This window comes from Colias philodice, chromosome 23 (genome assembly GCF_061535455.1).
Source record: "Colias philodice isolate Cphi_HAF_F1 chromosome 23, ilColPhil1 Martin Lab GWU primary, whole genome shotgun sequence".
Lineage (NCBI taxonomy): Eukaryota > Metazoa > Arthropoda > Insecta > Lepidoptera > Pieridae > Colias > Colias philodice.
The window spans coordinates 235628-246669 of NC_143108.1; the positions used below are offsets into that span (position 1 = coordinate 235628).

At 33.4% G+C, this 11042-nt stretch overlaps 2 protein-coding genes across 2 annotated transcripts in view; one reads left to right on the forward strand and one right to left on the reverse strand.

Annotated features, from left to right (window-relative positions):
- The window catches only part of htt (huntingtin), a 46162-nt gene extending 39946 nt beyond the window's left edge, over positions 1 to 6216 (reverse strand). The window contains 9 exon segments of the mRNA XM_089709655.1: positions 169 to 303; positions 1583 to 1731; positions 2551 to 2743; positions 3067 to 3200; positions 4137 to 4268; positions 4870 to 5087; positions 5541 to 5662; positions 5822 to 5963; positions 6048 to 6216. Coding sequence (XP_089565781.1) covers positions 169 to 303; positions 1583 to 1731; positions 2551 to 2743; positions 3067 to 3200; positions 4137 to 4268; positions 4870 to 5087; positions 5541 to 5662; positions 5822 to 5963; positions 6048 to 6112 — 1290 coding nt within the window. The 5' untranslated portion in view covers positions 6113 to 6216.
- Positions 6217 to 8842: 2626 nt separating this feature from the next.
- LOC149477824 (pyridoxal phosphate homeostasis protein) lies at positions 8843 to 10937 on the forward strand. The gene is made up of 4 exons (XM_089709952.1): positions 8843 to 9187; positions 9270 to 9627; positions 10238 to 10479; positions 10692 to 10937. Exons 1-4 carry the CDS (start codon positions 9095 to 9097, stop codon positions 10758 to 10760), a joined length of 762 nt encoding a protein of 253 aa, XP_089566078.1. The 5' UTR covers positions 8843 to 9094; the 3' UTR covers positions 10761 to 10937.
- Positions 10938 to 11042: the final 105 nt, after the last annotated feature.

The following is an 11042-nucleotide window of genomic DNA, read 5'->3' on the forward strand; positions in this document are numbered from 1 at the left end:
AAGCATATTATCAATTGAAATGGTGGTAAACAATCAGTTTCGATTATATTTCATTTCTTTTTGTAAGATAAATATATCCGATAAAATCAAGCCCTTAATTATCATTGATTTTGTTATTCGCAATAATTATTCAAATACAACCTTAAACAACTTAAAATTGAACTTTACCTTAACAGTCTCCTCACACTCCCGCATAACGACATCCCCATCTTCATCCGCATAGTGCTGCAGGCGCTCGGCCACCGCGCGGGACAGTTGTTCTGCGTCCACAGACGCGCTGTCGCTTTCTGGCGTGTCTGGCGTCTGAATGCATATCTTTATTTGTATTATTAAGCTATTGCATAGCTTCTATCGCGGGCCTTGGGCGCGGGGACCGAATCGAGAAATTCCGTAACGAAAAAACCTCACGCTCCCCACTCCGACGGGCTCGGAGGTGTGGCTTGAAGGCATAGCATGCAATAGCTTTACCGCGGCAGTCCCCGAGTGCCACACGTCTTTTTATAGTATTGAATTTATTTAGAAAATTAACGTATGTACAATAAACAAATAATTTGGAAAATCCAAAAGTGCACGCCTCATAATTTTTTTTTAATAATTATTTATTAACTAGCTTTCCGCCCGCGGCTTCGCCCGCGTTTTCAGAGAAAAACCCGTTCCCGCAGGATTTTCGGGATAAAACCTATCCTATGTCCTTTCTCGGGTATCAAAATATCTCTAAACCAAATTTCATGCAAATTGGTTCACTAGTTCAGGCGTGATTGAGTAACAGACAGACAGACAGAGTTACTTTCACATTTATAATATTAGTATGAATTATTATTTTTGTTTATTTAATAACAATTAAACCACATCGAATCAGACCCTGAAAAATGAAAGGGTTCTATTCCTGAGCATACTCAAGCGTAAGAGAAAAAAAAAGACTCGATTAGTAAAGTATTTCGGTCGCTATCGTGTTAACAAGAAAATCCTCCGCACATACAGACACACGGACGTCCAAGACAGAACTTTTTTAAACTGTTTTTTAACTAGTTTAAATAACAAAAATGACATCAAAAATATCATGAATGTTAAAAATAGTGTTTTTTCTTAATATGTGTGTGTATGTATTATCTTACAAGTGCAATGTATGATACATAAAGACATTTTAAGTTTGAAAAATCAGATGTTTTGCGCGAAGTGACAGTAGTACCCACCTCAACGCTTCGCTTATGAGGCGTGCAATAGATTCACGATCACGCAAATAAATTGTCCGAAGTAAAACTCTGCCCAAGGGAGAATAAGCAGAGTTTTCTACAATAAACTTTCAACATTATAGCCATGAAATAAGGTGATAATTTGAATGAACTTTTTTGACGACCTTTTTATACGGGATTGTTTAGTTCAATTTTTTTTTCGAATTTTGTAATTTTGTCTGAATTAAATACACGTGATTTTTCAAATCATTCTTTTTCTTTGTTCTTTTCTAGTTCTAACAAACTATTTGTGTGCGAAGTTTCAACTCTTTCGTACATGCAATTTTCGGGAAATATTTTTTTTATACGCAACTGCATTTGACTTTTATTTGTTCCTCCGTTTCCTGTACCTGTATGGGCAGGTCGTGCGAGCTGTGTGTGGGCGTGTGCAGCTTGTTGGCCGAGCCGAGCCGCAGCGCGCCGCGCAGCGCCAGCTCGCCCGCGCCGCCCGCGCTGTGCGAGCTGTGTGCGCTGTGTGCGGACACTGCGCTCGTGTAACCTGCAGGAACAAGTGGTTCAAATGATTTTGGCGGGAGGCGGAGAGTGTCCGTTCTGTAGCGTTTAGCTACTATTATGTATTCTGTGCTCAGGCTTAAGATCGAATCGGTGGTAAATTAAAAAAAATAAAATGACGATTCAAAAGTGCTTCTCGAAGAAGTCTAATTGAATAAATAAATATTTGAGTTTGAAGATAAACATCGTGAGTAACCACGAATGGTGGGAAACGTAACTGTGTGGTAGAAGGAGGTAGAAAGGTAAAATTCCATTATCAGAAAGATATAATCCACGACCACTCGACACGACTTAACGACCGGTCAGCAGAAACCCAATGCAGAGTTGTTTATATGCTCAAAAGCAAAAATATTTCATTGGATCGCTTCAGAGCGAGGTGTCTTTATAGAAACGTAACTCTCAGATAAATTCGCTTCAAAAAAAATAGTGAAAAGTAAGTAGTAAGTCTCCTAAGATATTGTCTTGAAACGTTCCGAATTTTTATTTCAAATCTCAAAACTCAACCAAAATACACCGCTATTGCTAGAACATATTATGGTCCTTCGAGCCGGATTAATATAACTATAAAATATTTTTTCATATTTTGTTAAAGTGAAACTTTTATTACATCGTCTCAAACTTTTTGGTCTGTGTAGCGCATGTCGCGTGTATCGCGGCTGCCGAGTAGGTATACCTACTCGGCAGCCGACCGCCATTTTTGTTTGTCGAATGGAAGCTCTTAATTTAATTTGATATTTTAGTTTTATAACATTCAAATTTTTTTTATAAATATAAATTTCTATATAAAACAAAAAAAAATACTCACTAAAATTCCGTTTATGCCCCTTCCCACTGGTCCTTGAATCCAAACACACAGGGCTCGGATGTTTATCCAACAATGCTTTCCTGTATCCATGATGAGCTTGCGATATAAGCACTGTTAGACATTCCAGTACTGCGTTTTGTACATTATGCTCTGTCGTTGTAAGATCGATGTAGTGTATGCATAGTTGATATAGCTGGCAAAAAAAAACAAATTATTTTAAAAATTGGAATTTATTTTCGATACAAAAAATAATATTCTTGATAAAACATGCTTTAATGATAGAATGAACTGAAAGTAAAAAGTATATTTTTTAACATTTTTTATTTTTTATTTTCTATTCAGAATAATAATATAAACACGTGAAATTGTTTTGTCATAAATGAACAAAGTTTGAATTAAATCTTTCCGTTTAAAGTGGGTCGAAATCGAGTATAAAGGAGTCATTTATACATATACAAACATACAGGTAAAGCGTAAAATATGAGCGTTAAAAAACATCCAATAGTATCTACTTACTTCTAGAAAATCCTGCACAGAAAATACGTTGTTCTCACTGAATTTCTTGATTTCATTCTGTTGGAATATAGCTTTGAAAACACAAAACCATCCGATAATAATACTGTCTTCAGCAGCTGTGGGCCACAGTTTTTCTGTAAATAAAATAATTGATTGTCATTGCCACATCAATTAAATATGTTCAAATAAAAATCATATAATCTTTGGCTGAAATTTAATCATTTTTTTAATAGAGGAAAAATTAGATAGGGGAAAATTTTTTTTTGATTTAAAATTTGTTTAATCTTGTGTATTTTTCTATCACGTCGCAAAGATGCGAGTTTGTGTCTGTGTGACGGTATGATATTTTTGACTTAATCTGTTGTTTTGTTGCAGTGAAAAGTGAAACATCTCATTCCCATGTGTACCACCAGGGCACAGCGTTGAAATGTTCATGGATATTGAAGCATTGATAGGTGTTTGCTTTGTGTCTGCGTGTTAATCTTATATATAAAAATGAATCGCAAAATGTGTTGGTAAGCGCATAACTCGAGAACGGCTAAACCGATTTCGATAATTCTTTTTTTATTATATTCCTTGAAGTACGAGGATGGTTCTTATGTAGAGAAAACGTAAATATTATGTACCACGGGCGAAGCCGGGGCGGACCGCTAGTTATCTATAAAAGTATTTATTTAAAATTGTATGTATGTTTATCAGCCATCTGGTTTCCATAACACAGGCAAAGCTTAGTATGGGATCAGATCGTGCCGTGTGTAAAATTGTCCTGAAATATTATTTATCTCATATTAATCATGAATAAAAACCACAGGACAGTTCTTTGGCATATTATGATATATTATTATGTAGTTAGATATAAGTTACATAATATTATGTAATATTGACATGATTTAAAAGAGCCACTATGGAGTTTCTTGCCGATTCTTCTCCATACTGCTTTCCGAATCGGTGGTAAATGTTAAAAATACTTATGTAATGACGATTCGAAAGTGCTACTAAATAGTAGTCTAATTGAATAAATGAATGTTTGAGTTTGAGTTTTGAGTTTGAAGCATTGTTAACTAGCTCACCATATCCCTTGTCCAGCACAGTGGGCAGCGCAGTCTCCCGGTGCTGGCAGAGCGCGGCGAGGCAGGCGCCTAACGCGCGCCGTACTGACGCCTCGCCGCACTGCACGTGTGACAGCAGAGCGATCGACAGCTCTGCAGGGGATTATATCAACATACATAACTTAAAACGCGTGTGTGCCAAGAACACGTGTTAGAAGTGAAACTTCTTTGGCAAGACTCAAAGATAAAAAAAAAGACGGGTTGCACTCCGAGAGTGCCGGCAGAAGTGAAAACTTGATTATTAACGTTGAGCATGTTTGATATTTTGGAATGGTATCCGTCTTACGCTTTTTCGATCAGGTCACGTGTCCTGACGCGAGTTTAAGATTTTATACCCATTACAGAAAAAGTGCTCAACGCCGCTAAAGAAGTTTTCACTTCAAAAATCATGGCTTTACTCCATGACATAACGGTATTGCCATGATGCAAGTCGCAACCTTGAAACTTTATTCTCAATACGCCTAAAGTGAAACTTGCTTCAATAATTACTACTAATTTAATACAAAGTATTGAAAATAAACTTTATTCTAACTCCTCTCACATTTGATTCATTGCATGAATAACACTACATTGCTGTTTATTTTTTAATTGATTTAGAAAACTACATTAATCTTGTGATATATCCACTTTAATATGTGTTTTGATGTGGATAAGTATCAACAAAACACACATACCAAATCTTTATCGGACATACCATATATCTCTTCATCCGTTGTGTATTCAGCCAATGCATTTAAAATCCTCGGCAGGTTACTTTCCAAAGCCTCAACAATTAGCGGCAGTTCACTTGTAGTTCGCACAATTTCACTCAACTTTGGGAAAAGGGTTTGTGCTTGAGATCTTATCTTTCCAATGCCTGGGCGTAACCAACTGTCTCCAAGACAGATACGGGCTAGTGATGCTCTTATCCATCTAAAAATATTATCAGTATTTATTTAATTATTTATTGTACCACACTATTTAACATTACAATACATACACAATAATATAGTTGTATAGTTAATTAATTATATGTATTATATATCTATCCTCTACCTTAGGTGGCCTGGAAGAAATCGTTTTTAAGCGATAAGGTCACCTTTTGTACTTCGCATCCAAACAGATATATATTATACTGTACATTGTAATATTAAATGGTGTGGTACAATAAATGATTAAATAAATAAATAAATAAATATAGATGGAGTGTAAAGTACAAGTACAGTATTTATAATATAGTGTTTAAAAATACTTTTGAAAACTAAATCAATTGTTTTTTTTATTAAGAACTACAAAATAATAGAAAGAGATATCTATACAACACACATTATAAAGGAAAAGAATACATTTTAATTATGTAGATTTTCTTTATTCTATTAATCATACCTTGCATTTCTAGAGACCTCAATCTGATTGAGTAGTATGGCATTTGTCTTATAAGAATTGAAAGCAAATCCACCAACAACCACTCTGTTGAGCGCTTCATCTCCCACTAGTCTTATTTCAGCCTAGAAACAAGATATTTGTTTGATTAATGTTTATAAGAACTAGAAAATGTATATCCTTTATGTCAGTTATGTTTTGAATAAGTTCAAAGTTCTTAACAACATAATATTTTTTAAGCTATATGGAACTGGAATTCTCGAGAGTTAAATAGGCTTTCTTACACTTTCATGACTGGCCAATGCAAGCAAAGTCGGAACAGCGACGTTAAGTAAATTTGCATAATGCCTAGCGCAGTTCGGTCGCGTTCCGAGAGCTCCCAAACACCGGCCCAGTGTTCCAGCTGCAGCTTGTAACTCATGACCTCTGCAATAACGCAAGTTGAAACACTCATCAGTAAAAACCCATAAAAATCCGATAGAAACACAACAAAAAGTTTACAACTCTTACTTTGCTACACCTTCGTAATTTTTTAAATATTCCAGGGCCTTCTCGGCCTTCTCGAGAACGTTCATTGCTACTTCTTACTTCACTGAAGAATAAACAGTCATTTTAATTTGTAAATACCGATTTCCGCAAAAGAAACGCAATACCTATACAAACAAGAAAATTCGACACTCGACAGTCGACAGACGAAAACAGAAAATCAATTCATGTAACATTGACGTTTGTAGTTGTCGTTCAGAAATCTTTAAATTTATATGTATTATGATGACAGTTTAAAATAGGGAATATACACAGGGAATATTATAAAGGGAATATAATATTATCTAATAAACTGGAAATTGCAATATATATGAACATTAGGGCGTATTCAGAAAGAAAGCTTGAAACTTATAAGCGCTTATAAGCGCTTATAAGTTTCGAGCTTTCTTTCTGAATACGCCCTTAACTTGTAGCAAGAAAATATGACCTTGATTGACGCCAGTTATGTTTTTTGTCTCTTTCTGTGGGGTGACCACGCTGGTTTGTAAATTCAGGATTTTTCGAAATAGAAAAAACTAAAAATCATGATCTATAAATAATAACGACATAATATATTTATAACAGTATTTATATTAGGGGGCGTCCATTAATTACGTGAGGTGTTTAAAGGGGGGAGGGGGTCGAGTCAAATCTCATCTAATCTTACGTTGGAGAGAGGAGGGGTCTCGGCAAATATCACACATTTTTTTTTCTGATTGAAACAAAAACAAATTATACTATTTTGGTCTATTTAATCTAGATTGTACATGCTTAAGATTTAATCTTAAGCGTTATTACACGTATTAGTTTTTATTACACTTATAATTAAACTCTCAGCAATATTGATTACTAGTCTTAACTAGTCGTAAATAAAAGCACGATGCAAATTTGTTTTTTTCTTTTTACAATAACAATCCAACGCGTTTACGTAAGAAACTCACATTTTGAAAAATCTCACGTGAGATTCGGGGATGGGGGAGGGGGTTGAATAAAATCTCACGACATCTCACCAAGGGGGGAGGGAGGGGCAGAAAATTTAAAAAAACACCTCACGTAATTTATGGACGCCCCCTTATAATTACTTGTCAACTTACAAGAATTATCACCTTTATAGGTACATATAATTTTAATTGGTACAGAATGATAGTTTAAATAACGCTTGATAACTTTTGGCTACAAAGCTTGGATATGAACATCATTAACATCCTTAAATTTGTAAATAGAGGAAAGTAGTGTTTTGCATCAGATGCTGTTTACCAAATTGTAAGCTACTCAGATCTTCTTTTTAAACGCGTTGCTTCGACGGGTCAACTTCAAGCCAAAAACATCAAAGAAAAACTGTTTACAGCAGCCTTGCAAAAATTTCAGCTAACTTTACAAAGTTTATTTTTCAAAAGGTATTTTTTTTCTGGGTCGTACTCCTCTGTCATTTTACCCTTGGTAGGCACATAATATATTTCTTTTTACTTCATTTTTTGGAAAGCTGAAATACGTAAAACAAAAAAATATTAGGTAAGTTAGGTAAGTAAGGACTGGCCGGTTGGCTTGGTTGGTAGTGGCCCTGCCTTCAAAGCTAGAGGTCGTGGGTTCGATCCCCACCCGGGGCAAATATTTGTGTGATAAACAATAGATATTTGCTCTGTGTCTGGGTGTTAATTATCTATATAAGTATTTATTTAAAATTATTATATATGTATAGGTAAACCAGAATCTGATGGCAATTAGGGAAATCAAAATTTTGAGTGTGCAACCCTAGGGAAAATGGACTGAACGATTTTGATACTGCGTATTTTTTATTTTGTCCTCAATATCATTAGTCACATTAAACAAGTGGATAATACTGTATTTAATAATGAGATATCCACGTAATATTAAGTAGGTACTTATTACATGTATAATACATACATAATATTATGTATTTACTATTTACACATACTTATATTTGAATATATGTATATTCAGTTCATTATGGCATGTGAAAATATGGATGTAATGATAATGCAGATCAAAACTTATTTACTATATTAATTAACGATTGTTTATAATTTTTTATAAAATAAAACAATAATAAAATAAATTCATATTTATTTTCGTAAGTATTAACACATTATAAAATTGACTTGTGTACAAGTCAATTTTATAATGTGTCAAGGTGTACCTTGGACTTGACAAATAGCCAAGAATGGAAACTCCTGTAATAAGTTTTCATAAAATTATATTTTAATCAACAAACAACATTATTAATTTTAAGTATCAAAACGGGTAAGTCCAACTTAGCAATAAAATCTTTCACGCGCTTTAAAATTGAAAATTGTGATGTGTTTGACCCTTCTTCATCGAATGTTTTTCTATACACATTGTAAACAACACCTCTTGCTTGTGATCGCAGCGGTTTTATCGACATTTCGAAGATTTTGAAGACAAAATCCTAAAAATTAATCATCAACACAATAATTTGACAACCAATTTGATAGTTGTCAAATAAAGTTGCCACATGAAAATCTTTTATTTTTAAAATATAAATATGCCATCAGATTCTGGTAGACCTATATGTTTATCAGCCATCTGGTTTCCATAACACAAGCGAAAGCTTAGTATGGGATCAGATCGTGCCGTGTGTGAAAAATTTCTGTGTCTGTGAAAAAGCTTCTTGCTGTGGACCTCCTGTAGACTGTCCGTCGTTATTTGAAGTTTCTGACAAAACATGTCAATCTGGGATGTCATTGTCAAATGTCAATTATTGTCAAATGTCAATATTATTTTATGATAATGATTATTGACCCTGAATCTGAAGCTGTGCGTGCCTGAAGTTTGAATTTTCTAATTGGGCTAATAATTAATTGCCTATTTCTTATTTGTTACATAGTGATAAATAATAATTATTGAGGCTCGTGTTTTTATAGTATTAAAGCAACAATAAACGCAGCTATTTCAAATCATTTATAATCCAAGGTATCGACCAACGTTTTAGAGCACAATTACCGGTGATCATAAAATCTTAAAATAAAATAAATTGGAAGAAGCATTAGATTATGTCTGGTGATAGTGAATACGAAGTTGATGTAATGTATAATTTAAAAAATGTCTTGAGTCGTATTGAAGGTGCTGTAGCAAGGAGAAGTAAGGTTAGATATTTTTTTCACTCCTTTTATAATAATTACGTTATGTATTTAATGCATAGCATAATTCTTAACCTTCTAATTTCAGGATCTACCACAAATACTACCAACTCTAGTGGCTGCAACTAAAATCAAGCCAGTTCCTCTTATCATACAAGCATATGAAGCTGGACAGCGCCATTTCGGAGAAAATTACGTCAACGAGCTTGCAGATAAAGCAAGCGACCCCCAAATATTGGAAAATTGTAAAGATATAAAATGGCATTTTATTGGACACTTGCAGACTAATAAAATCAATAAATTGATTCAGTCTCCCAACTTGTATATGGTGGAAACAGTTGATTCCGCTAAACTTGCTGATAATTTGAACAAACAGTGGGAGAAGTTCCGTAAAACTGATGATAAGTTGAAGGTCATGGTGCAAGTCAATACCAGTGCTGAAGAAGGTAAGTGGTATAATTTAATAATACACATACAAAATGTATACTGTTATTAATAACGGCAATATTGCATTCATTGCATCATCCATTTCATGACATTTGAAATTTTGGTAAAATTTTACAATGCATATAAGTAATATTATTTAAAATAGAAGTGTAATTCTTATCTTTGTCATTTTGTACAAGTTTCTCAACTTTTTCATTGAAGAAATTTGGTGTTGGTAAAATAATAATTTTTTTATGCAATCATATTGAAATGATGACATCTGTTATTATTATGTCTGTCTGTCTTATCTAAAAAGGCCTTATCAAGTCTGATAGGTAAATAATTTGTGTTTGTACAGATATAGCATGTGTTTCTTTGAATCAATTTTTGTGTACTTATCTAATAATAATTTTTCGATATGATAATCCTCATTTATATTTAGGGGCACATTGAAAAGATTTCTAATATTACTTGATCATGAGATAATATATTATATTATATTAAACTCTTTCAATTCAATTCAGTTTAACAAAATAGACTCATATTTTCTTTAATAATATTGATATAATTATATTCATAAATTTAAAAGCTATTATTAAAAGCTATAATACTAATGACATATTTTTGCAGCTAAAAATGGTATAGAGCCACAAGAAACAACAACATTAGTGAAGCATGTTCTAGAGAACTGTGCCAACTTGGATTTCAAAGGGTTAATGACTATCGGCCAGTATGACTATGATGTATCCAGAGGGCCAAATCCAGACTTCATATTGCTCGCTAAATGCAGGCAAGAAGTATGTGAGAACCTTAACTTGGATGTGAATAATGTTGAATTGTCTATGGGAATGTCAACTGACTTTGAACATGCTGTAAGTAATGTTATTAAGTTATTTCAAATGTAAGTTCCAATTTAAATAAAGGCAAATAATTATAAAGTTAAGTCACATTTGATTTGTTGTTGGACTATTTTTGCTCTTAAATAGTTTTTTTGTTTTGAAAAATAAGTAAATAAATATGTAGTAGCAAGTAAGCTGCATTTAGGTAAAAGAAACTAAATAAAATATGATACTACTTCTTTTAGATCGAGTTGGGGGCTACTACAGTGCGTGTCGGTACTACAATCTTTGGTGCAAGACCAAAAAAAGCTTAAGCTATTTATGAAATCATAAAATATCTGCAGGGCTTCCATAAAATACAAGTAAGGTTTGTTATCGTAGTTGATCAATATAATTGATATGCTAGGACATGTTACTGCTAAGATATATTGTTTTATTGTTATTTAGTTTTTCCATTATACTTTTCTCTGAATAAATATTACAAAGATTAATTTTTGTTTTCTTATATTTAAGGACAACTGTAAAACTAAATTATAAACTATGTACAACCTTCCTCTTGAGTCACTCTATCTATTAAATAAAAAAAAACACTGTTC